At 47.6% G+C, this 27,535-nt stretch overlaps 2 protein-coding genes and 1 pseudogene across 2 annotated transcripts in view; 2 read left to right on the top strand and 1 right to left on the bottom strand.

Moving 5' to 3' along the window:
* Nucleotides 1-583: 583 nt before the first annotated feature.
* On the top strand, nt 584-24,730 carry aqp10a (aquaporin 10a; the record flags this gene model as incomplete). The annotated part of the gene is given in 9 exon segments (XM_034173658.1): nt 584-620; nt 4,876-5,024; nt 9,021-9,081; nt 12,118-12,201; nt 12,204-12,269; nt 12,272-12,323; nt 13,494-13,692; nt 21,911-21,989; nt 24,594-24,730. Coding segments are annotated over 9 exon segments (864 nt in total), but the record flags the coding sequence as incomplete, so codon positions are not given.
* Nucleotides 8,039-8,160, bottom strand: LOC117514851 (annotated as a pseudogene).
* Nucleotides 24,636-27,535, top strand: part of atp8b2 (ATPase phospholipid transporting 8B2) — a 136,440-nt gene continuing 133,540 nt past the window's right edge. Inside the window, exon 1 of the mRNA XM_034174795.1 lies at nt 24,636-24,773. The gene's annotated coding sequence lies outside the window, so the exon portion shown is untranslated. The remainder of the gene's footprint in view (nt 24,774-27,535) is intronic.

A 27,535-nucleotide genomic window follows, 5' to 3' on the forward strand; every position in this document is an offset into this window, starting at 1 on the left:
TCTTGCTGACGTCTTCAGCAAAGATCTGGCACTCGCCCTTCCCCGCACCGACTGTACGATTGTGCCATCGATTTGATTCCGGGCGCTGAGTACCCGTCCAGCAGGCTGTACAACCTCTCACATCCGGAACGCGAATCAATGGAGACCTACATCCGAGACTCGTTAGCTGCCGGGTTGATCCAGAACTCCACCTCCCCGATGGGTGCTGGTTTCTTTTTTGTGGGTAAAAAGGACGGCGGACTCCGTCCATGCATCGATTACAGAGGGCTGAACGACATTACGGTTCGCAACCGATACCCGTTACCTCTGTTGGATTCGGTGTTCACGCCCCTGCATGGAGCCCAAATATTTACCAAACTTGATCTTAGGAATGTGTACCACCTGGTTCGGATCCGGAAGGGAGACGAATGGAAGACGGCATTTAACACCCCCTTAGGTCACTTTGAGTACATGGTCATGCCGTTCGGCCTCACAAACGCCCCCGCGACGTTCCAAGCTTTGGTTAATGACGTCTTGCGGGACTTCCTGCACCGGTTTGTCTTTGTGTATCTAGATGACATCCTCATCTTTTCTCCGGACCCTGAGACTCATGTCAAGCATGTACGTCAGGTCCTACAGCGGTTGTTGGAGAACCGGCTGTTTGTGAAGTGCAAGAAGTGTGAGTTCCACCGCACTTCTTTGTCCTTCCTGGGGTTCATAATCTCCTCCAACTCCGTCGCCCCTGATCCGGCCAAGGTTGCGGCGGTGAGAGACTGGCCCCACCCAACAAGCCGTAGGAAACTGCAACAGTTCCTCGGCTTTGCAAATTTCTACAGGAGGTTCATTAAGGGCTACAGTCAGGTAGTTAGCCCCCTGACAGCCCTGACCTCCACTAAAGTCCCCTTCACCTGGTCGGATCGGTGCGAAGCCGCGTTTAGGGAGTTGAAACGCCGGTTCTCGACTGCGCCAGTTCTGGTGCAGCCCGATCCTACTCGCCAGTTCACAGTGGAAGTGGATGCCTCTGACTCAGGGATAGGAGCCGTGCTGTCCCAGAGCGGGGAGTCCGATAAGGTCCTCCACCCTTGTGCCTATTTTTCCCGCAGGTTGACCCTGGCTGAGAGGAATTATGACGTCGGCAATCGGGAACTCTTGGCGGTGAAGGAGGCTCTTGAAGAATGGAGACACCTGTTGGAGGGAGCGGCGGTGCCCTTCACGGTTTTCACGGACCATCGGAACCTGGAGTACATCCGGACCGCCAAGCGGTTGAACCCCAGGCAAGCCCGCTGGTCACTATTCTTCGGGCGCTTTGACTTCCAGATTACGTACCGCCCCGGGACCAAGAACCAACGGTCGGATGCACTGTCCCGGGTGCATGAAGAGGAAGTCAGGGCCGAGCTGTCAGACCCCCCAGAAACCATCATCCCCGAGTCCACTGTCGTGGCCACCCTCACCTGGGACGTGGAGAAGACCGTCCGGGAGGCCCTGGCACGGAACCTGGACCCGGGGACCGGCCCGAAGAACAAGCTGTACGTCCCACCAGAGGCCAGAGCTACGGTTTTGGACTTCTGCCATGGGTCCAAACTCTCCTGTCATCCTGGGGTGCGTAGGACCATGGCAGTAGTCCAGCAGCGCTTCTGGTGGGCGTCTATGGAAGCCGACGTCCGGGACTACGTCCAGGCCTGCACCACCTGCGCCAGGGGCAAAGCAGACCACAAGAGGACCTCAGGACTCCTCCAACCCCTACCGGTGCCTCATCGCCCCTGGTCCCACATCGGCCTGGACTTTGTCACGGGCCTCCCGCCGTCCCAGGGCCACACCACCATCTTGACGATAGTGGACCGGTTCTCCAAGGTGGCCCACTTCGTGGCCCTCCCGAAGCTCCCTACGGCCCAGGAGACAGCAGACCTCCTGGTCCACCACGTCGTGCGTCTGCATGGGATACCAGCGGACATCGTCTCAGACCGTGGCCCTCAGTTCTCCTCTCAGGTCTGGAGGAGTTTTTGCAAGGAACTGGGGGCCACCGTGAGTCTCTCGTCTGGGTATCACCCCCAGATGAATGGACAGGCAGAGCGGGCCAACCAGGAGTTGGAGCAGGCCCTCCGTTGCGTTACCTCCGCGCACCCGACGGCCTGGAGTACCCATCTGGCCTGGATCGAGTACGCCCACAACATCCAAGTGTCATCTGCCACCGGCCTCTCCCCGTTCGAGGTGTGTTTGGGGTATCAGCCCCCATTGTTCCCACTTGTGGAGGGTAAGGTCGGTGTGCCCTCGGTCCAGGCCCACCTCAGGAGGTGCCGCCGGATGTGGCGAACCGCCCGTTCTGCCCTGTTGAAGGCCCGGACGAGGGCCAAGGCCCATGCAGACCGCCGGCGTTCCCCGGCCCCTGCATACCAGCCTGGGCAGGAGGTATGGTTATCAACGAAGGACATCCCCCTTCAAGTGGACTCACACAAGCTGAAGGACAGGTATATCGGACCCTTTCCCATCACCAAGGTCCTCAGCCCGGCCACAGTGAAGCTACAGCTGCCAGCTTCACTGCGGATTCATCCTGTTTTCCACGTGTTCCGGATCAAACCATACCACACCTCACCGCTCTGCACCCCTGGACCTGCACCACCTCCTGCCCGGATCATCGACGGGGAGCCGGCGTGGACCGTGCGTCGGCTTCTGGACGTCCGTCGCAAGGGTCGGGGCTTCCAGTATCTGGTGGACTGGGAGGGGTATGGTCCCGAGGAATGCTCCTGGGTGAAAAGGAGCTTCATCCTGGACCCGGCCCTCCTGGCCGACTTCTACGCCCGGCACCCGGATAAACCTGGTCGGGCGCCAGGAGGCGCCCGTTGAGGGGGGGGTCCTGTTGTGTGGGCCACTGAAGAGGAGGTACTGCTGGCCCACCACCACCAGATGGCGCCCTGCTTGGAGTGCGGGCTCCAAGCACGAGAGGGCGTCGGAGCCGCTGGAGGTGACAGCTGTCATCACCCATCACCACCACTATAAAGACCGGACTGCAACTCCACCTCCTCGCCGAGAAATCGTCTACCATACAGGTAACTTTCTCTGCTGACTCAAAACATTGAGTAATAATCAGTACTTCTTTGCAGCCGTTTTCCTGTGGTGTGTCCTTATCTGTGGGATTGGCGTTTGGTGTGATCAGCGACGGCTTCGCTTCACACCCCAACCAGATAAGTGGTTAGACAGGAGCTGCACGAGTGTGTGATTGGAGGTGGAGGTTCTCCCTCTTAACTGAACACAGACTGTGGGATTACTGAGTGTGCGGACTCACACTCATCCAGAACTGTTTCTGTTTTCTGCCAGCAGTACCGGGTCTGACTGCTGAAGACAGTGGCCACCTGGGGCGCAGGGCTTGGCGGCTCCGGTGTTCTTCAGGTCCGTTGGTGGTGAGGCTTGTGTGGGTTCCGGCTTCTCTCTCACCGGACGTCTCCTATCTTCGAGCCTGCCACACGTCACCTTTTGTTGGATTGATATAACACATATTTGTATCTGTCTGTATCATGTTGTGCACCTTCACAACATTAAATTGTTACTTTTTGGCTATTCCATTGTCCCTTCATTAACGCCCCCTGTTGTGGGTCCGTGTCACGACACTTCCCCAACAGGGACGTCGGGATTGCTACTAGGTATGGCGGATCGCATACAGTGGGAGAGACACTTCTTACTCCACTTTGTGATTGCCCCGGTTGGCCAATCAATACCTGGATTGTGATTGAGGAGCCAAGGGTGCCCGAGAACTATTGGAGTGGATGAGGAGAATACATAATGTTTCTTGTCATGATGATTTCCATAAGTTATGAGCTGAAGTGGGATGTTACTGTGTGTGAGGGTGGTTAGAGTAGTATCATCAAGAGCTCTAAACCCAAGGGGGGTATGCAGTTCTTCTTGGGGAATCCCAAGCTTGGTTATTACATGTTCATCAATGAAACTAGCCTCTGCCCCGGAGTCAATTAGAGCAGAGGTCAAAAAATGATCCTGATGGAGCTAAATTGTGGCTGGGATTTGGGTCTTGGAAAAGGAAAAATCTGTAGCATAACTACCGCTCACCAGCACATTCCAGCTTGTTGGTGAAAGGACGTACTGACCTACATATAGGTATGTTGCACATTATATAGCACATTTATAGCACCAATGGCCTCCCACAGTGCTGTACAGTAAAATAGGCACAACAATAAAAATAATAAAAGCAATAAAAACACAACAACAATAATACAGTGGAATAAAACTGATAAAAGACCAAATAAAAGTGGTTTTACTCAGCCAAAGGCCAAGGTGAACAAGTGAGACAAGAAATGTTTTAAAACTGGAAAGGCTCTTCGCAGTCTACACCATGAAAGGTAGTGCGTTCCACAAAGTGGGAGTCGCAACCGCAAAGGCTCAGTCTCCTCTAGTTTTTTAGGAAGGATCGACCAACGTCCAGAAGAATCTGATTCACTGACCTAAGGGTCCCTGGAGGGATTGATGCAATTTAATAAGGTCAGACAAATATTCCGGGGCCAGCCCATTCAGTGGTAGTCCATTGCTAAACACATACCTCTCCAGATTTATCACACCACTTCTTGGCACTTATGGATAAAGATGGTTTGTTGTGCTTTTGAAGAATACTAGAACACTTGGGCACAGTAAGTTATAGAAATGATTACATACGAGAGCAACCCAACATTTCTCAACATCGCACCCAGTGAGTGAAAACTTCACACATTCTCAAGAAATTTTGACTTCTCAGAATGCAAAAGATGGAGAACCACGCCCTACTTTTCTGGATCAGGCTCAAAACTTCTCAATCACCCCTCGTATTTCATAATGTTCCCATCACTCTCCATCTGATTTCCACTTTTTGATTTTCCTATGTATGTTTTTTAATTTAGTTTTTATTTTTTGCTATAGGAGCCCATGTAAATCCTGTAGTGACTCTCAGTTTCTGTATGCTGGGTAAAGTGTCCTGGGGAAAGCTGTTGACCTACTTACTTTCACAGGTGCTCTGGTCATATGTGGCATCTGGGCTGGTTTATCTGATCTACTATGGCCTGTTTTTGTGACACTTCTGTTACACAAATACAGAGACAACACATGTCATCACCAGATACATACAACACAACTGCTGGCAAAAATTATGGAATCACCGGCCTCGGAGGATTCAGTTGTTTAATTTTGTAGAAAAAAAGCAGATCACAGACATGACACAAAACTAAAGTCATTTCAAATGGCAACTTTCTGGCTTTAAGAAACAATATAAGAAATCAGGAAAAAAAATTGTGGCAGTCAGTAACGGTTACTTTTTTAGACCAAGCAGAGGGAAAAAAATATGGAATCACTCAATTCTGAGGAAAAAATTATGGAATCATGAAAAACAAAAGAACGCTCCAACACATCACTAGTATTTTGTTGCACCACCTCTGGCTTTTATAACAGCTTGCAGTCTCTGAGGCATGGACTTAATGAGTGACAAACAGTACTCTTCATCAATCTGGCTCCAGCTTTCTCTGATTGCTGTTGCCAGATCAGCTTTGCAGGTTGGAGCCTTGTCATGGACCATTTTTTTCAACTTCCACCAAAGATTTTCAATTGGATTAAGATCTGGACTATTTGCAGGCCATGACATTGACCCTATGTGTCTTTTTGCAAGGAATGTTTTCACAGTTTTTACTCTATGGCAAGATGCATTATCATCTTGAACAATGATTTCATCATCCCCAAACATCCTTTCAATTGATGGGATAAGAAAAGTGTCCAAAATATCAACGTAAACTTGTGCATTTATTGATTTTGTAATGACAGCCATCTCCCCAGTGCCTTTACCTGACATGCAGCCCCATATCATCAATGACTGTGGAAATTTACATGTTCTCTTCAGGCAGTCATCTTTATAAATCTCATTGGAACGGCACCAAACAAAAGTTCCAGCATCATCACCTTGCCCAATGCAGATTCGAGATTCATCACTGATTATGACTTTTATCCAGTCATCCACAGTCCACGAATGCTTTTCCTTAGCCCACTGTAACCTTGTTTTTTTTTCTGTTTAGGTGTTAATGATGGCTTTCGTTTAGCTTTTCTGTATGTAAATCCCATTTCCTTTAGGCGGTTTCTTACAGTTTCGGTCACAGACGTTGACTCCAGTTTCCTCCCATTCGTTCCTCATTTGTTTTGTTGTGCATTTCCGATTTTTGAGACATATTGCTTTAAGTTTTCTGTCTTTACGCTTTGATGTCTTCCTTGGTCTACCAGTATGTTTGCCTTTAACAACCTTCCCATGTTGTTTGTATTTGGTCCAGAGTTTAGACACAGCTGACTGTGAACAACCAACATCTTTTGCAACATTGCGTGATGATTTACCCTCTTTTAAGAGTTTGATAATCCTCTCCTTTTGGGGCCATGATTCATGTCAGTCCACTTGGTGCAACAGCTCTCCAAGGTGTGATCACTCCGTTTTAGATGCAGACTAACGAGCAGATCTGATTTGATGCAGGTGTTGAAAATTTACAGGGTGATTCCATAATTTATTCCTCAGAATTGAGTGAGTCCATATTTTTTTTCCCTCTGCTTGGTGTAAAAAAGTAACCGTTACTGACTGCCACAATTATTTTTCCTGATTTCTTATAGTGTTTCTTAAAGCCAGAAAGTTGCCATTTGAAATGACTTTAGTTTTGTGTCATGTCTGTGATCTGCTTTTTTTCTACAAAATTAAACAACTGAATGAACATCTTCCGAGGCTGGTGATTCCATAATTATTGCCAGGGGTTGTACATACTGAACGAAACACCCAGTCCAACACACGTATATGATCTTTATGGACATGATGTGATTATATGTTTACTATAACTTGGTGCAGTTCACTACAAATACAAATCTTCTAACAGAAACATTATCGACAATGAGCTTTCATATTCAGATGTGCTCAGAATAGGGTTGAAAGTAAGTCTCTAAATGTTCATGTTTTATATATATAAGCATCTTATAGCTTATGTGCCTTAATCCTCGCTCAGATCCTCTCCTGCTGCTGTTAGATTTTATAACACAAAGTCACACTTTCATAACTATAAGCATGCTCTTATCTGTTACACAAGCTTCTCAGAGTCCTCAGCAGTTCAACTGCATTTAAATCTAAGGCAGATAGGATTGAGTGTCATCTAGTGGTGAGGTTGCAGAATGCATTTTCCATTGCCAGTCATGATTTTGTTTTTCCCATCACATTTTTCTTCTTTGGCTATGGGGATTCATGCTTCCTGAGCTTCTCTTGTGATAGTCAATATGTATGAGCCTCCATTTCATAAAAATGAGGGTTCTCAAACTTTGCAGTAGCAACCAATCGACAGTGTACAGGTCAGCAACCACTGATTCCTCCTCTTTTTTCTTCAGTCTTCCGGCCACGCTGCAAAATACAAAGGGCCAAGTAAGCATCACCCTGCTCAGTGTCCTGCTCTCGCTGGAGCGACATCTCTGCTATGTTGGCATTATGGGACAGCTCGTCGGACTACTTTCGCCTGACCCAGCGCTGAATTTGCCGACATGAGAAGATGCTGCTGAATTTGCCGACATGAGAAGATGCTGCTGGATGAGTGCGAGTGTTGACTTGCAATCATTTAGGCATAAAAACACATGAGATACACAAGTTCTTGTGCCAAATATACTCCTGATGTTTTTGTTACCCATGAAAACGCACTGTCATAGCAAATACAGCATTGTTTGGGAACTACTTTTTGCACAGGAATTCATCAAACACACCACCTGTGGGCGCATACTAACACAGAATATACAAAAACTGTATAGTAGTTTGGCCAAAACGAGAGCGTCCACTTTTGCCATAAGCTAAGCTGGTGGCGCTCATGAGAGTATGAGTAAGCATGTCTGTTTTGGGCTGCTACTGTGTCAACATGGTGGTGCAGCATCTGTGGATATGAAGGGCCACTTCTTGTTGGTGTTGTTGTCCTTCCGACTGCTCCTGTATGTTTGGGGTCACCACAGCAGATACAGCCAGGTCCACACTGGTATTTGGCACAAGTTCTGCACCGGATGCCCTTCTTTACGCAACTCCAGTTTTACCTGGAGAAACACACACTCAGCCCTGGTGTTCCAAAGAGGTCTCCCATCCAAGTACTAACCAGGGCCAACACTGCTTAGCTTCTGAGATCTGACAGGATCAGGCTCACGCAGAGTAGACTGAATGCATATGAAGGGCGACTTCTAAACGTATGAAAACACTTTGATTCATGGCTGCATATAATTTTATACTTATGAGGAGATGGTTAGGAAAGCCATATTCCATTTCTGATCATTAACACCCCTGAGCCCTACAAACAGTAGCTTTGAGAAGCAAATAAAAACATGTTTAATTTAGGTTTTCATTCAGTTTGTTTTTAATCAATTTCAATTCAATTCATTTAATTTATATAGTGGCAAATCACAACAAAGTTGCCTTTGTGTAATATTAAAATGTTTGCCATTTGATCAGTTTTCATCTGCAGTTTTTCAGCATTCAAATAATTTTTTGTTGCTATGGTTCAGTTCAATTTATTTCATTTATATAGCACCAAATAACAACAGAGTTGCCTCAAGGCACTTCACACAAGTAAGGTCTAACCTTACTAACCCCTAGAGCTGTAGTGGATGACTTGGGTGACTTGGGTCACTAGTTAGTAGGGTGTCAAGAGAAATTATTTTATTTTGGCTCTCATGTTGGTTCTCTTCTGTGACCAGGTCTCCTCTGATCGCAGAGGATAGAGCTGTTTCTCCTGAAAACAGCTCTCCTCTGTCTGTAGAGGATAGAACTGTAAGTCTACTACAAAACATTTAACAGGTAGGCTGTAAAATCTTTGATATCAGATTTTAAAAATGTTTGACTGTTAAAGCTTTGTTCACTAAACTTGCAATAATATGTTAGTGTTTTAAAAATTATTGGACAGAAATTTATTGGAAGATAATTGATCCGATAATGGTTTACAAAGTTATCTGAAAAGATAATCCGATAATGAAAACATTAGCTTTGATAATTAGTGGAAGAGTGGGACTGTGCCCACCACTGGGCATGATCAATATTCACCACCTATCATGGAGAGTACATCTTGCTTGGAAGACATTTCCTTGATCAGGTCAGTGTAAACTATAGCCTGTAGTATGACAGATAAATTCGTATGTGCCTTAGTTACAGCATCCATCCATCCATCCATCCAATTTCTTCCATTTTATCCGGAGTCAGGTCGCGGGGGCAGCAGCTCAAGCAAAGCCGCCCAGACCTCCCGATCCACACACACCTCCGCCGGGGGAACCCCAAGGCATTCCCAAGCCAGCCGAGAGACATAGTCCCTCCAGCGTGTCCTGGGTCCTCCCCGGGGCCTCCTCCCGATGGGACGTGCCCGGAACACCTCTCCAGCGAAGCGTCCAGGGTGAGTGACCGAGCTCCTCACCCTATTTCTAAGGGAGCGCCCAGCCACCCTGCGGAGGAAACTCATCTCGGCCGCTTGTACTCGCGATCTCGTTCTTTCGGTCATGAGCCAAATCTCATGACCATAGGTGAGGATCGGAACGTAGATCGATCGGTAAATCAAGAGCTTTGCCCCCCTACTCAGCTCTCTCTTCACCACGATGGTCCGATACAGCGGCCGCATCACTGCAGATGCTGCACTGATCCGTTTATCGATCTCACGCTCCATATGTCCCTCACTCGTGAACAAGACCCAGAGATACTTAAACTCCTCCACTTGAGGCAAGGACACTCCACCAACCTGAAGAGGGCAAAGCACCTTTTTCCAGTCGAGAACCATGGCCTCGGATTTGGAGGTGCTGATTTTCATCCCGGATGCTTTACACTCGGCTACAAACCGCCCCAGTGCACACTGAAGGTCCTGATTTGACGAAGCCAACAGAACCACATCGTCCACAAACAGCAGAGACGAGATTCTGTGGTTCACAACCAGACCCCCTCTACACCCTGGCTGCGCCTAGAAATTCTGTCCATAAAGATAATGAACAGAACCGGTGACAAAGGGCAGCCCTGGCGGAGACCAACGTGCACTGGAAACAGGTTTGACTTACTACCAGCAATGCAAACCAAGCTCCTGCTGCGGTCGTACAGGGAACAGATAGCCCTTAGCAAAGGACCCTGGACCCCATACTCCCGGAGCACCCCCCACAGGGTGCCCTGAGGGACATGGTCGAACGCCTTCTCCAGATCCACAAAGCACATGTGGACTGGTTGGGCGAACTCCCATGAACCCTCGAGCACCCGATGGAGTGTGTAGAGCTGGTCCAGTGTGCCGCGACCAGGACGAAAACCACACTGCTCCTCCTGAATCCGAGGTTCGACTATCGGTCGAATTCTTCTCTCCAGTACTATGGAATAGACCTTAACAGGGAGGCTGAGGAGTGTGAGCCCACTGTAGTTGGAACACACCCTCTGGTCCCCCTTCTTAAACAGAGGGACCACCACCCCGGTCTGGCAATCCAGAGGCACTGTCCCCGACCGCCACGCGATGTTGCAGAGGCGTGTCAGCCAAGACAGTACCACAACATCCAGAGACTTAAGGTACTCAGGACAGATTTCATCCACCCCAGGAGCCTTGCCACCGAGGAGCTTTCTAATCACCTCGGTGACTTCGGCCTGGGTAATGGATGAGTCTGCCTCTGAGTCCCCAGTCTCTGCTTCCTCTTTGGAAGACATGACGATGGGATTGAGGAGATCCTCGAAGTATTCCTTCCACCGCCTGACAACATCCCCAGTCAGGGTCAACAGCTCCCCACCTGCACTGTAGACAATGCTGGTGGAGAGCTCCTTCCACCTCCTGAGGCGTCGGACAGTTTGCCAGAATTTCTTCGAGGCCGACCGATAGTCCTCCTCCATGGACTCCCCGAACTCCTCCCAGACCTGAGTTTTTGCCTCTGCGACTGCACGGGCTGCAGCATGCTTGGCCTGCCGGTACCTGTCAGCTGCCTCCAGGGTCCCACCTACCAACAAAGACAAGTAGGACTCCTTCTTCAGCTTGACGGCATCCCTTACTTCCAGGGGTCCACCACCGGGTTCGGGGATTGCCGCCGCGACAGGCACCAGAGACCTTGTGATCACAGCTATGAGCAGCCACATCGACAATGGAGGTGGAGAACATGGTCCACTCGGACTCCATGTCTCCAACCTCCCCCGGGATCTGGGAGAAGCTCTCCCAGAGGTGGGAGTTGAAGACCTCACTGACAGAGGGTTCCGCCAGTCGTTCCCAGCAGACCCTCACGATACCGGCTTCCTCCCCTCCCAGCGGATCCAACTCACCACCAGGTGGTGATTGGTCGACAGCTCAGCCCCTCTCTTTACTTGAGTGTCCAAGAAATGTGGCCGAAGGTCAGATGATACGACTACAAAGTCGATCATTGACTTTGGGTTTGACTTTCGGCTCAGGGTGTCCTGGTGCCATGTGCACTTATGGATACCCTTGTGCTCGAACATGGTGTTCGTGATAGACAAACTGTGACTAGCACAGAAGTCCAACAACTGAACACCACTTGGGTTCAGATCGGGGAGGCCGTGTTTCCCGATTACCCCCCTCCAGATCTCACTGTCGCAGCCCACGTGGGCGTTGAAATCCCCCAGGAGAACAATGGAGTCCCCAGTCGGAGCGTTATCTAGTACCCCTCCCAGGGACTCCAAGAAGGTCGGGTACTCTGCACTGCTGCTCGGCCCGTAAGCCGAGACAACAGTGAGAGACCTGTCCACGGCCTGAAGGCGTAGGGACGCGACCCTCTCGTTCACCGGAGTGAACTCCAACACATGGCGACTGAGCTGAGGAGCAATAAGCAATGTGACCCCAGCTCTCCGCCTCTTCCGCTGGCAACGCCAGAAAAGTGGAGTGTCCAGCCCCTCTCCAGGAGTTGGGTACCAGAGCCCAAGCTGTGCATGGAGGTGAGCCTGACTATCTCTAGTCGGTATCTCTCAACCTCACGCACAAGCTCAGGCTCCTCCCCCCCCAGCGAGGTGACATTCCACGTGCCAAAAGCCAGGGGCTGTGAGCGCGGACTGGGCCGCCGGGCCACCTGCCCTTGACTGCCACCCAGTCCTCTCTGCACCTGACCCCCATGGCCCCCTCTGCAGGTGGTGAACCCACAGGAGGGTAGTTACAGTATTTTTTCAGTTTTTTTTCTTTGTAGTGGGAACTGGCATGCTAATGTTGTGCCTCCTGTGTTTGGATGAACAGAGAAATTCCCCAGCTCCCTCAGGGCTGATTCCTTCTATGAGGCAGTGATTGTACTGGGGATCTCCAAGTCAATGTCACCAAACTGTGACTCTGTAACAAATCCAGCTTTGGGCCACACCTGGTTACACTGACAGCAGGAGGGGGCACTGAAGTGTTCATGTGTGTAGCTTATCTACAGTGCAGAACATACAGTATACCGTGCGTAATGCACATACCTGTTGATACATAAGGATCCGTGTCAATTTTTCAATTTTCAATTTATTTTCATTTATATAGCGCCAAATCACAACAGAGTTGCCTCAAAGCACTTCACACAGGTAAGGTCTAACCTTACCAACCCCCAGAGCAACAGTGGTAAGGAAAAACTCCTTCTGAGGAAGAAACCTCAAGCAGACCAGACTCAAAGGGGTGACCCTCTACTTGGGCCATGCTACAAACATAAATTACAGAACAATTCACAGAACAATATACAAGAAATGCTATTGGCGCACAGGACAGGAGGATCGCCAACATGAATACAACTCTCATCTCTGGATGGAGCTGGGGATCTCGGAGTCTATCAGAAAGGGAATGTTCTCTGTAGAGTAGCGCAGCATGCAATTATGTCAGATAATCACGTGAGATCTTTATGAACTACCCGATGTTCTATGATGGAATGTTTGAACTCATTTTCTCAATTAACTCCATTGCTGTTTGAATTTTAAACTGAACAGGCCTATCTTTTTGCCCAGTCTGGTCGAATCAGTAATCTCCACAAACTGACAAAAGAGGTCATGGGTTATTAGACCAATCCTGTTTGACTGCATTTGTCTGACTGTGTAAAAGATATTTCAGAAAGTCCAGCATGGTGGCTTAGTGGTTACTTCTGTTCCCTCACAGCGAGAAGGTTCCAGGTTCACTTGTGGCCAGGGTCTTTTCTGTGTATGTTTGCATGTTCTGATCGTGTTTGCGTGGGTTCCCTTCAGGGTGCTCTGGCATCCTCCCACTTCCAAAGACATGCAAATTTGGTTAATTTGTGTCTCTAGAGTTTAGACTGCCATTGAGACTCTAGAGTGGCAGCCTGTCCAGTGTGTTCCCTGCCTCTCACCCAGTGACCCCTGGGATAGGTTCCAGTGAGGTCTTATTGAGGTCAACTTGTGCACCAAGTTTTAATTGAACAAAGTCTTTTGTAAGATATAGCATGCAAAAGGTTTCCAAAGTGATGAACAACATGCATGCATACTGTAGGGCTGCACAGCTGACAATTAGAGGTATCTAGTATCTGGGAAATGGAAGTATGGCTAACATACTCACAATTGTATCCCTAATGTTGTTATGTCAATTCCTCAGGTGTTACAACAACTGGTTCTGGATACCCTTGCTGGCCCCGCTTACAGAAGGAGTTTTAGGATCTTTCATGTAGCTGATCTTCATCTGCTGGTATCTGTCTGATCCAGACTCACCCACAGACCCCTCCATCACCTCTGTTACCACTGACAGAAAACAGCAGCCCATTTCACAACATCAAAAAGCAGTAGAACTAAAGATGGTTGTTATGAAAATGTGGCAATCACAACTGCAGTGGCTTAGACAAAGGACCCCAATACAGAGAATCACAACAATGGTAGGAACAAACCATAATGATGAGGAACAAATACTGTCCCACAGGTCATTTCTGGTACAATTAGTAACACAAAATGCAAGCAGAAGGTCAACGCACAGAGCTCAGTCCTCCCAGGTGACCAAATCCAGAAATGACTCAGAAACGTCAAAATTACAACATGGGTCTCTAACAAAAAGGCAAAATATTGGAAATGTGAATACAAGGTCTGTCCAAAAAGTATCGGACCTTTTTATTTTTTGCAAAAACCATATGGATTTGAATCACGTGTGATTGCATCAGCCAAGCTTGAACCTTCGTTTGCATGCGTGAGTTTTTTCACGCCTGTCGGTTGCGTCATTCGCCTGTGAGCAGGCTTTGTGTGAGCACTGGTCCACCCCACTCATCGGATTTTTATTGTGAATAAATGTCTGAACGATTTGGAGCTTTGCTGCATCAATTTTTTTCCAGAAACTGTGAGAGACCTCCAGGTGGACACCATTCGGAAAATTAGTATGGCTTTCAGGGATGATTTTATGGGGATTACACAATTTAAGGAGTGCTCCAGACGCTTTAAAGACCGCCAACAGCTGCTGAGAGCACGCCGCGCTCTGAGCGCCAATCGACAGGCTGAAACCCCGCTGAAACAACCAGATCATTTCCACCGTGAAGGCTTTGTTGATCCGGGACGTCGTGTTGGGAAAGTGTAGTGACACGGACCCACAACAGGGGGCGCAAATGAACGGTCAATAGATGAGCCAAAATATAACAATTTAATGTTGTGAATGTGCACAACGAACATACAGACAATCTCAGAATATCATAACAGTCAATACACAAAGGTGACGTGTGGGCAGGCTCGAGGATAGAAGACGTCTGTCCTAAGAAGAGCCGGAACCACACGATTTCTGCCGCCCCAGAACCTGGTGAATACTGGAGCCGCCAAGTCCCGAATTCCCAGGTGATCACCGTCCCCGACTGTCGGATCTGGTACTGCTGGCGAAGAACAAAGACAGTCAAGTGTGGGTGTGTGTACACCCAGTAACAACAACGGTGGGAATGCCACCTCCACCTCTCACTCAATAACTTGCAGAGTACTGTAGATTCCTCAGGGGAAAAGAGTGCCTTCAGCGCTCTCACAGCTTCCACCGACGGAGGAACTGGTACTCCTGCAAACACTCACAATATACAAATATTGCAATTACAAAACGGCTGAGGATATTACCTCCAATGAAGTATGATATCTCGGCAACGAGGTGGAGATGACGTCTGGTCTTTATGGAGTGAGATGATGTTGAGTAGATGGGTGACAGCTGTCAAGAGGTAATGAGCGACAGCTGTCACCCCCGGCTGTGTCCATGGCGGCAGCGCCCTCTCGTGCCTGAAGCCCGCACTTCAGGCAGGGCGCCCTCTGGTGGTGGGCCAGCAGTACCTCCTCTTCTGGCGGCCCACACAACAGGACCCCCCCCTCAACGGGCGCCTCCTGGCGCCCGACCAGGTTTGTCGGGGTGTCGGCGGTAGAAGTCGGCCAGGAGGGCCGGATCCAGGATGAAGCTCCTCTTCACCCAGGAGCGTTCTTCGGGTCCATACCCCTCCCAGTCCACCAGATATTGGAACCCCCGACCCATCCGACGGATGTCCAGGAGCCGGCGCACCGTCCAAGCCGGCCCCCCGTCGATGATCCGAGCAGGAGGGGGCGCCGGTCCGGGAGCACAGAGGGGTGAGGTGTGATGAGGTTTGACAAGTGACACGTGGAAAACCGGATGGATCCGCAGTGAAGCCGGGAGTTGGAGCTTCACTGCGGCAGGACTGAGGACTTTGAGGATTCTGAAGGGGCCAATGTACCTGTCCTGGAGTTTCGGGGAGTCCACCTGGAGGGGGATGTCCTTCGTGGAAAGCCACACCTCCTGCCCGGGCTGGTAAGCAGGGGCCGGGGATCGCCGGCGGTCTGCATGGGTCTTCGCCCTCGTCCGGGCCTTCAACAAGGCAGAGCGGGCGGAGCGCCACACCCGACGGCATTTCCGCAGGTGGGCCTGGACCGAGGGCACACCGACCTCTCCCTCCACCATGGGAAACAACGGGGGCTGATACCCCAAACACACCTCAAATGGGGAGAGGCCGGTGGCCGAAGACACCTGGCTGTTATGCGCATACTCGATCCAGGCCAGATGGTTACTCCAGGCCGTCGGGTGCGCGGATGTGAGCAGCGGAGGGTCTGTTCCAGTTCCTGGTTGACCCGCTCTGCCTGTCTGTTCGTCTGTGGATGGTACCCGGATGAGAGGCTCACGGTGGCCCCCAGTTCCCTGCAGAAGCTCCTCCAGACGTGTGAGGAGAACTGGGGACCATGATCTGAGACGATGTCGGAGGGTATCCCATGCAGACGGACAACGTGGTGGACCAGGAGGTCTGCTGTCTCCTGGGCTGTTGGGTGCTTCGGGAGGGCCACGAAGTGGGCCGCCTTGGAGAAACGGTCCATTATCATGAAAATGGTGGTGTTGCCCTGGGACGGCGGGAGGCCCGTGACGAAATCCAGGCCGATGTGGGACCAGGGGCGATGAGGCACCGGCAGCGGCTGGAGGAGTCCTTGGGCCTTTGTGTGTACTGCCTTGCCCCTGGCACAGGTGGTGCAGGCCTGGATATATTCCCGGACGTCTGCCTCCATAGACGCCCACCAGAAGCGCTGCCGGACAACTGCCACGGTCCTTCGCACCCCTGGATGACAGGAGAGCTTGGAACCATGACAGAAGTCCAAGACTGCAGCTCTGGCCTCTGGTGGGACGTACAGACGGTTCTTCGGACCTGTTCCTGGGTCCGGGCTCCGTGCCAGGGCCTCCCGGACGGTCTTCTCCACGTCCCAGGTGAGGGTGGCCACGATAGTGGACTCAGGCAGGATGGGCTCCGGTGGATCCGACAGTGCAGTTTTGACCTCCTCTTCATGTACCCGGGACAAGGCATCTGACCTCTGGTTCTTGGTCCCGGGGCGATAGGTGATCCGGAAGTCAAAACGCCCGAAGAACAGTGACCAGCGGGCTTCCCTGGGGTTCAGCCGCTTGGCGGTCCTGATATACTCCAGGTTCCGATGGTCAGTGAAAACCGTGAATGGCACAGACGCTCCCTCCAACAGGTGTCTCCACTCCTCAAGAGCCTCTTTCACCGCAAGGAGTTCTCGATTGCCGACGTCATAGTTCCGTTCAGCCAGGGTCAACCTGCGTGAAAAGTAGGCACATGGGTGAAGAACCTTATCGGTCTCTCCGCTCTGGGACAGCACGGCTCCTATCCCTGAGTCAGAGGCGTCCACTTCAACCATGAACTGGCGGCTAGGGTCGGGCTGCACCAAAACTGGCGCAGTAGAGAACCGTCGTTTCAACTCCTTGAACGCGGCTTCGCACCGATCCGACCAGGTGAAGGGGACTTTTGGAGAGGTCAGGGCTGTCAGGGGGCTAACTACCTGACTGTAGCCCTTAATGAACCTCCTATAGAAATTAGCGAAGCCGAGGAACTGTTGCAGCTTCCTACGGCTTGTTGGTTGGGGCCAATCTCTCACCGCCGCAACCTTGGCCGGATCAGGGGCGACGGAGTTAGAGGAGATGATAAACCCCAGGAAGGACAAAGACGTGCGGTGAAACTCGCACTTCTCGCCCTTCACAAACAGTCGGTTCTCTAACAACCGCTGCAGGACCTGACGTACATGCTGGACATGGGTCTCAGGATCCGGAGAAAAGATGAGAATATCGTCCAGATATACGAAGACGAATCGGTGCAGGAAGTCCCGCAAGACGTCGTTAACCAAGGCTTGGAACGTCGCGGGGGCGTTGGTGAGGCCGAACGGCATGACCAGGTACTCAAAGTGACCTAATGGGGTGTTAAATGCCGTCTTCCATTCGTCTCCCTTCCGGATCCGAACCAGGTGATACGCATTTCTAAGATCCAGCTTAGTAAAGATTTTGGCTCCATGCAGGGGGGTGAACACGGAATCTAACAATGGCAACGGGTATCGGTTGCGAACCGTAATCTCATTCAGCTCCCTGTAATCAATACATGGACGAAGTCCGCCGTCTTTCTTGCCCACAAAAAAGAAACCTGCCCCCATCGGGGAGGTGGAGTTCCGGATCAGCCCGGCAGCTAATGAGTCCCGGATGTAGGTCTCCATTGATTTGCGCTCAGGTCGTGAGAGGTTGTACAGCCTGCTGGACGGGAACTCAGCGCCTGGAACCAAATCAATGGCACAATCGTACGGACGGTGCGGGGGAAGGGTGAGTGCCAGATCCTTACTGAAGACGTCAGCAAGATCGTGGTACTCAACCGGCACTGCCGTCACATTGGGAGGGACTTTGACCTCCTCCTTAGCCTGTGAACCGGGAGGAACCGAGGATCCTAAACACCCCCGATGGCAGGTTTCGCTCCACTGAACCACCACCCCAGACGGCCAATTGATCCGGGGATTGTGCTTCAACATCCATGGGATGCCCAAAATCACGCGGGAGGTAGAAGGAGTTACAAAAAACTCAATCTCCTCCCGGTGGTTTCCAGACACCACCAGAGTTACTGGTGGTGTCTTGTGTGTGAGTAAAGGGAGGAGGGTGCCATCTAGTGCCCGCACCTGCAACGGCGAAGGGAGCGCCACCAGAGGGAGCCCTACCTCCCTTGCCCATCTGCTGTCTAGCAGATTCCCTTCTGACCCCGTGTCCACCAGTGCTCGGGCTTGAAGGGTTAAATCCCCGCTCAGGATTGTGACTGGGAGTCATGTGGCAATTTGTGTGTGTCTCACTTGAATGTTTTGACCCCCCCTTAGCCCAGTCTCTAAGGGCGAGTGTTGTCGTTTTGGCCGTTTGGGGCAGTTTCTCTGTGTGTGCTCAGTTGAGCTGCAGAGAAAACACTCTCCACGGATCAGCCTCCCCATTTTGGCCCTGTGCGTTTCCCTAACAACGTCAGCAGGGGGAGCTGTTGCCCCACAAAGCACTGCAGCTGTGGAGCGTGGGGAGGGCGGCCCCTTTTCGAACCCGGAAGGGAGAGGGGCGGCGCGTATCCGGTCACGTCCTTCGCCTCGCTCCCGACGGCGTTCCTCCAACCGATTGTCTAACCGTATAACGAGATCGATAAGCCCATCTAAATCCCGCGGTTCCTCCTTAGCTACCAGCTGCTCCTTCAGAACCAACGACAGTCCGTTTATGAAGGCGGCGCGGAGCGCAACGTTATTCCAGCCGGACCTCGCAGCCGCGATGCGGAAGTTGACTGCATAAGCGGCTGCGCTCTCGCGTCCCTGTCTCATTGACAGCAGCACGGTTGAAGCGGTCTCTCCTCTGTTAGGGTGATCAAACACTGTTCTGAACTCCCCCACAAACCCAGCGTATGCTGATAACAACCGTGAGTTCTGTTCCCAGAGCGCCATAGCCCAGGCGCATGCCTTACCCCGAAGCAGAGCAATCACATAAGCTATTTTACTAGCATCTGACGCATACATGACGGGACGTTGTGCGAAGACGAGTGAACACTGCATAAGAAAATCCGCGCACGTCTCCACACAACCTCCGTACGGCTCAGGAGGGCTTATGTATGCTTCAGGGGATGGTGGGAGGGGTTGTTGAACCACCACTGGAACATTTATATCCTGCACAGGGTAGGCAGGAGGACGAGCTGCAGCAGCGCCCTGAGCGCTCGCCGCCATCTGTGCGGAGAGAGCCTCCACCCTGTGGTTCAGGAGGATGTTTTGCTCAGTCATTTGATCCAACTGAGCCGTAAAGGCGGTGAGAATGTGCTGCAGCTCACCAATCACGCCTCCTGCAGACGCCTGCGCTCCCTGCTCTCCCATTGGTCGTTCAACAGCCGGGTGACGCCCCTCGGAGTCCGTGACGCTGGCCGAGATATCCTGTTGGGAAAGTGTAGTGACACGGACCCACAACAGGGGGCGCAAATGAACGGTCAATAGATGAGCCAAAATATAACAATTTAATGTTGTGAATGTGCACAACGAACATACAGACAATCTCAGAATATCATAACAGTCAATACACAAAGGTGACGTGTGGGCAGGCTCGAGGATAGAAGACGTCTGTCCTAAGAAGAGCCGGAACCACACGATTTCCGCCACCCCAGAACCTGGTGAATACTGGAGCCGGAATTCCGCACATCAGGACGGAGCCGCATGTCGCAAAGCAACGCCGTGATGAAGCCTCACAGGACATGTTGGGGCATGTCCAGCTCATGCTCAATTTCTCGGATATTCACACGACTGAAAAGCAACCGAAAGCCGTCTGAAAGCCGTCCTGTGAGATCAACACGGAGGTGGTTTTGTCCCGCGCCATGAGCGGCACGGTGGGGCAATCCTCTGCTTCTTTGTCCATGAAAAAAACTCCTGTAACAGTAGAATGTGCCGAAAAAGTGCTGATGTCCATGCCTTCTGCCTTTTTGTGAAAGTCAGACGACGTCCCGGATCAACAAAGCCTTCACGTTGGAAATGATCTGGTTGTTTCAGCGGGGTTTGAGCCTGTCGATCGGTGCTCGGAGCGCGGCGCACTCTCAGCATCTGTGGGCGGTCTTTAAACCAGCTGGAGCACTCCTTAATCTGTGTAATCCTCATAAAATCGTCCCTGAAAGCCATATTAATTTTCTGAATGGTTACCACCTGGAGGTCTCTCACAGTTTCTGGAAAAAATTGATGCAGCAAAGCTCCAAATCGTTCAGTCATTTATTCGCAATAAAAATCCGACGAGAGGGGTGGACCACTGCTCACCCAAAGCCTGCTCACAGGCGAATGACGCAACCAACAGGTGTGAAAAAACTCACGCATGCACACGAAGGTTCAAGCATGGCTGATGCAATCACGTGATTCAAATCCATATGGTTTTTGCAAAAAATAAAAAGGTCCGATACTTTCTGGACAGACCTTGTACGAGAAAGGAGGTAAGAACCTAGACAATCTGGCAATGACAGGATGCTCTGACGGCAGTTATAAAGCCAACAACGAGTTACAGGCAAAAGTGTGGAGACATGTGAATCCGGAATGCCAGAAAGAGACATGAAAGTAAAAGCACCAAAGACAGTCTAATGCGGGAGGGAACAAACCAGATAATATGAAGAATAATTATAATACTGAACATATCCCCAAGGACTGCTTATGCACTCCATGCACTTTAAATTAATTTTAATAAGCTCACCAATGTTGAATCACTGTTCAGTTTGCAGAAGCCATACGGTTATTGCCGGGTACATCACTGACTGCATTCTACTGTCTACTGTATTTATATTCTTACTGTTACTGATATCTGTTGCACATAAGAAAAGACTGTTCTTACTGTTTTTACTGTTTGTCTGAGAGACTAATGAAACTTAAGTTCTCAGTATGTCTGTGTATGCATTGAAGAATTGACAAATAAAGTTGACTTGACTATTACATAAGAATAATACCAGAAACTGAATAACACAAACACTGCAGTGTGCTCATGACAAAAATGGGAAAGTTCTTGAGAATACAGGAGCACAGTAAACTGGTTGTAAAGGGCATGTGAGAAATAACTGTAATCTTCTGTCAAGGAAATGTCTTTATATTCACGTTGTTGAGCTTGTGAGCAGACAGCAGAAGTGAATACCGCTTAAAGATACATGAATTCTATGACAGTAATCTTTACATCACATGTATAGTTTCAGAATCAGAATAGCCTTGATTAGATTTTATATATATATATATGTGTGTGTGTGTGTGTGTGTATATATGTATGTATATGTATATATGTATATATATATATATATATATATGTGTATATATATATATCAGTTTGCAAATGTAAACATAAATACCAGACATATTGATCAATACTGGTTTACTGGCTACTACTGTTCCTCTCCTTCCCGTCCTCTGTCTTCCTGTTATGCCGCATTCACACCGCACGACACGCAATGCCACAAATTCGCGTCTCTCGCCTGGCAATGGACGCGCCACCATCGCCCGGTGTGTTGTTCTACTTTCACTGAGAAAATTCACCCCACTGCGTCATCAAATAGGAGGAGCTTCCATTCCGCTCGCCGTCAAGTCGACATGACGGACCTTGAGCACACGGAGCGAGTTGCTGTGCTCTATTTGTTGTGGAAAGCTGACAAACTTCGCCAGCGGCACTGTCACAACATCCTCATGAAACGTTCCCAATTCTGAGAGTTTCATAATTTGCTGCAGGAGGTGCGTCTGGATGATGACCGCTTTCAGCGGTACTTCTGCCTCTCCAGGACCCAGTTTGATCTCCTGTCCCGTCCGCGTGCGCACATGTGAACAATTAAGAAAAAAAGACAAACTTGCTGCCACTGCAGTTTCTCACTCTCCTCTCCAACTCTGTCATAATTGTGTTATAAACCAGTCACCATTTGTTTTATTATACATCTGTGTAGTTAATAAAATTATCAGATCCGTAGAATTGATCTGGTGGCCACTATAAACATAGCCACCAAAAATCCAAACATTTGTTTTGTAGATGAAGGGGTCAGAAAAGACTTGTCTCCCAGCAGGCACAACAGCACTGATGCGAGAGTTGCCCCAGTCCATTTCTCCAAATTTTTGATAATCTCTGTCCAAAATGAAAAGACCAAGGGACATTTCCAGAAACAGTGAAGGTACGTTCCAATAGCTGTGCCACATTTCCAACAAGTATCATTCTCTAGTAATCCCATTTTGAACAACTTTGATGGTGTAAAATGATATCAGTGTATTGTTTTGTATAAATTTGCTTCTAGTCTCTCCCATTGTCCAACCTATATTTGATATTATACAGTTGTATGCAAATGTTTGGGCACCCCTGATAATTTTCATGATTTTCCTTTATAAATCATTGATTGTTTGGATCAGAAATTTCAGTTAAATATATCATATAGCAGATGAACACACTGATATTTGAGAAGTGAAATGAAGTTTCCAGTATTTACAGAAAGTGCGCAATAATTATTTAAACAAAATTGGGCAGGTGCATAAATTTGGGCACCCTTGTCATTTTATTGATTTCAATACATTTAGCAGTAGTTATTGGAACACAAAATTGGTTTGGTAAGCTCATTGCCCCTTGACTTCCTTACACAGGTGAATCCAATCATGAGAAAGGCTATTTAAGGTGGCCTTTTGCAAATGTTTCCCCTCTTTGCATCTCTTCTAATGAGTGGCAACATGGGAGCTTCTAAACAACTCTCAGATGACCTGAAAACAAAGATTGTTCAATGTCATGGTTTAGGGGAAGGATACAAAAAGCTATCTCAGAGATTTCAGCTGTCAGTTTCCACTGTGAGGAACATAGTGAGGAAATGGAAGACCACAGGCACAGTACTAGTTAATAGCAAACATAGAAATCTAGGAAGGTGACCAACACCTCCAAACAAAGATTAGTAAAGTGTGAGTAAATGGAAGACTGCAGGCACAGTACTAGTTAAGGCCCAAAGTGGCAGGCCAAGAAAATCTCAGATAAGCTGAAACGAAGGATGGTGAGAACAGTCATAGTCAACCCACAGACCTGCTCCAAAGACCTACAACATGATCTTGCTGCAGATAGTGTGTGCATCGTTCAACTATACAGCGCACTTTGCACAAGGAGATGCTGGATAAGAGAGTAATGCAGAGGAAGCCTTTTCTGCGTACACGCCACAAACAGAGTCGCTTGAGGTATGCTAAAGCACATTTGGACAAGCCAGCTTCATTTTGGAATAAGGTGCTGTGGACTGATGAAACAAAAATTGAGTTATTTGGACATAACAAGGGGTGGTATGCATGGCTGAAAAAGAACACAGGATTCTAAGAAAAATGCTTGCTACCTACAGTAAAAGTGATTCCATCATGCTGTGGGGCTGTGTGGCCAGTGCAGGTCCTGGGAATCTTGATAAAGTTGAGGGTCAAATGGATTCCAATCAATATCAGCAGATTCTTGAGAACAATGTTCATGAATCAGTGACAAAGTTGAAGTTGCACCGGGGCTGTATCTTTCAACAAGACAACGACCCTAAGTCATTCATGCAGAGGAACAAGTACAACGTGCTGGAATGGCCATCTCAGTCCCCAGACCTGAATATTATTGAAAATCTGTGGTGTGATTTTTAAGCAGGCTGTCCATGCTCAGAAACCAACAAACCTGACTTAATTGGAGATGTTCTGTAAAGAAGAATGGTCAAAAATACCTTCAAACAGAATCCAGACTCAAATTGGAAGCTATAGGAAGTGTTTAGAGGCTGTTATTTCTGAAAAAGGAGGATCTACTAAATATTGATGTATTTTTCTGTTGGGGTGCCCAAATTTATGCACCTGCTTAATTTTGTTTAAAGAATTATTGCACACTTTCTGTAAATCCTAGAAACTTCATTTTCCTTTTCAGATATCACTGTGTTTGTCTACTATATGATATATTTAACTGAAATTGCTGATCCAAACAACAATGATTTATAAAGGAAAATCCTGGAAATAATCAGGGGTGCTCAAATTTTTACATACAACTGTATTACTGCACACCTCTTTGTTAATTAATGATTAGTTTCTTTAATGAAATACGAGTTTTCTTACACTATTATTTGGGCATTGCAATATCGATCTTTTGTTGATAAACAAAAAGCACTAAAGTTTTACTAAAACTGTAATCCATATACTTATTAATTGCAGAGAACTGATTTGACCCTGAAACGCAGCAGTTACTGCCGAATCAGTAGAGGGCGCTGTAACACAAAAGTCCAAAAGGCGTACAAGCGTTTAACAAAGTGCAAAAGTGCTGAAGCTGTTAAAGCAAGAACGACTGGACGGTTTAAAACAAACAAATACAATACAAACGTCATCAGAATTTTGAAATGGTTTCTAATACTGTTCGTTTAGAGTACTTTCATGCTGTTGGTGTGAGGAGGTGAGGAAGACAGCAGCTCCTCCTCCTCTTCCTCCTTGTCTCCTCTCTCTCACCTCCTCCGTCGCATCCTCCTCGGTGCCCGTTTCACCTTCTCCACCACCTCAGTGGCCTTTCGTCAGTCTTCAAGATCACTATGACCTCTGCCAGAGCTGTAAACTGTTTATAAACCTCCTCCGAAAGGTAAGATATGTGATTGTTATCGGTATCGCATCGTGTGCGTTCGTTTTTTTTTTCCGGCAGTTTCGCTCATTCTGCTGAAAATAACACTGTCAGAACAAGGATGGAACTAAAAAGTAACCATCAGCCTGAAGATTTAATTTTTAACGACTATAAATTGTTGACTTTATGTGGAGAAAATAGTTCTGAATGCAAAGAGACGTCTTAACGTTACTTGTTTTGATTAAACAACAAAATCCAGGTACTTCTTTCTTTGTTTGTTTGTGTTTTTTGTTGTTTGTTTTTTACACCGACTGGTGTTAGTTTAGAATAACCAGTTTAGTGTAACCAGCAGTTTAGTGTAACCAGTTTGAATGAGTTGACGTTTGTTTTTAAGATGTTTAAGACCAGTTGTGTATTACTCAAATCCCATTTAAAGTACAAGTTTTAACCCAGTTATCTGGAATTCAAATACAATTAGTTTATATGTTTATGTTGCGGTTTAAACTCAGTGAAAATTGTTTGAAACATTTAAATATTAGTTCAAACTCAGCTGACCACGTTGTAAAACTGCTTGAAACCAGTGACAGTTTGTCCAGGCATCATTCAAAGAATCGAACAAATTAAAATATGTCATTGCATAAATAAATCATAGATCAATTCTGTCAATTGATTGATTGATTAAAACGACTAATCAGAACCTATTTTCATATGGGGTGCTGAATGAATTGGGGACTCACTTATTTTTTTTGTTGTTTTTAATCTCTTTTTTGTATTATTTATTTATTTAAATTTGTGTGTGTGTGTGTGTGTATGTGTGTGTGTAATTTAATCATTTAATCAATCTGCTTCAGGTTTCTTCCTCAAAAAATGCCCGAGGGAGTTTTTTTCCTTACCACTGTTGCCTACGTGCTTGCTCAGTGGGGTTGGTAAGGTTAGACCTTATACATACCCTTGTGAGGCACTTTGAAGCCACTTATTTTGTGACGTTGTTATTGGCGCTATATAAATAAATTGAATGGAAGTGAATTGAATTTGTTAACGTAGATATTGTCAAGTTTGGGTAGGATTACTTTGAAATGTAATCCAAAAGTAATCAGATTCCAAGTAATCCAAATATATGTACATACATACATACATGTAGTCCACATGTATTCTTTCAAAGTAATCCTACCCAACCTTGGATATTGTCAAGTGTGTGAGAATTTACTTGTAGTTACTCAGAAAGAAGGATATAAAGACTGACTCATTTTCTGATTTGCTTGACTTTTGCACTTTCTGTAATATTAAAATGTTTGCCATTTGATCAGTTTTCATCTGCAGTTTTTCAGTATTCAAATAATATTTTTTTGTTGCAGTGGTATGGTAAGAAAGATGCAGCAGAGTAATGTTCATGTTGCAAATTTTACTTACATCATTTAGACATGTGTTTACCCAACATTGAATTTCATCCAGTTATGAATATTATAAGCAATCAACAATTATTCAAGTTACAATTTAAGATGAATGTACAACGTATAAGCAAAGTTTGTGATTATACTGACTTACATTTTCTTTTTAGAAGCTAACGTTATCTGAGAAATTAACATTTTGCCAATCTATTCATTTTGATATGAAATAAATGGACTGCATTTATATAGCGCTTTCCATCTGAATCAGAAGCTCAAAGTGCTTTACAATGATGCCTCACATTCACCCATTCACACAGACACACTCACACACCAATGTCAGGGTGCTGCCATGCAAGGTGCTCACAACACACTGGGAGCAACTAGGGGATGAAGGACCTTGCCCAAGGGCCCTTAGTGATTTTCCGGTTTGAACCGAGGATCCTCTGGTCTCATGCCCAAAGCTTAGCTACTAGACCATCACCTCCTGAAATAGACACTTTAAAACTATCAGTATTAAAATTCAAATAGAAATGTTACCACACAAAACTATTATTGTTGCTAATATGCCCTTATTGGTGCTTTATGTGCTCATAAAAGTTTTTAAACTGTGGTCTGCAAGGGCGCAATTTAGAACTAGAAATTGGGGAGGACAAAGTGCGAGGCCCGCAGGGCCGAAGCCCATGGGCCGGGGGTCTGGGGGCCGCTTTAGGCCCCCAGAAGCCAATGGTTTCTAGATAAGCTCAGATGCATTCTGAGCATCCAGAACAGTAATTTTAATGTTTTGAGAAGACCATAAAGTGGACACCATTTGACTTATGCAATTTGAAACTGCGGATATAAGTACTTTATTCTGAGAATAGCCAGCATTGATTTTATTAACATCCTGGTGTAAATAAGGTATCACCACATATGTAGATCTCAAAAAGAATGATAGGTTGAGTTTTCATTAAAAAAACAACTGCAATGTGGTAAACTGTATTCATAAATATGAAAGAACAGGCTTTTAATAATTATTAACTATCGCATACTGTTTTTTTTTTTCTTAAGATTTGTTTTTGCATAAGTTTGAAAAAACAACAGATCATAAGTTTAGGATAAATTGCTTATCATGAATTTAATTTTCCAAGTGGCAATAATGACAACACTCATGTTGAACATAATTTCGTTTGCATAGACTGATTTTGGAGATCAAGCAATAATTGCAGATGGGCTTTCTGAGGTCCCAGATAGCTTTTCTGATTTCCTTTTCTAACTTTCAGAATTTAGTAAATTAGCATATGGTCCAGCTATATGTAGACACTAGTCCCTAGAGGCAACTGTTTTTGGTTTCAAATCTGGGCAAATGCAGTCCCAAAAAATTCCAAATGTGACAAACAAGAAACAGGTGTTGTAAAC

The sequence above is a fragment of the Thalassophryne amazonica genome, chromosome 7 (assembly GCF_902500255.1).
Source record: "Thalassophryne amazonica chromosome 7, fThaAma1.1, whole genome shotgun sequence".
Classification (NCBI taxonomy): Eukaryota; Metazoa; Chordata; class Actinopteri; order Batrachoidiformes; family Batrachoididae; genus Thalassophryne; species Thalassophryne amazonica.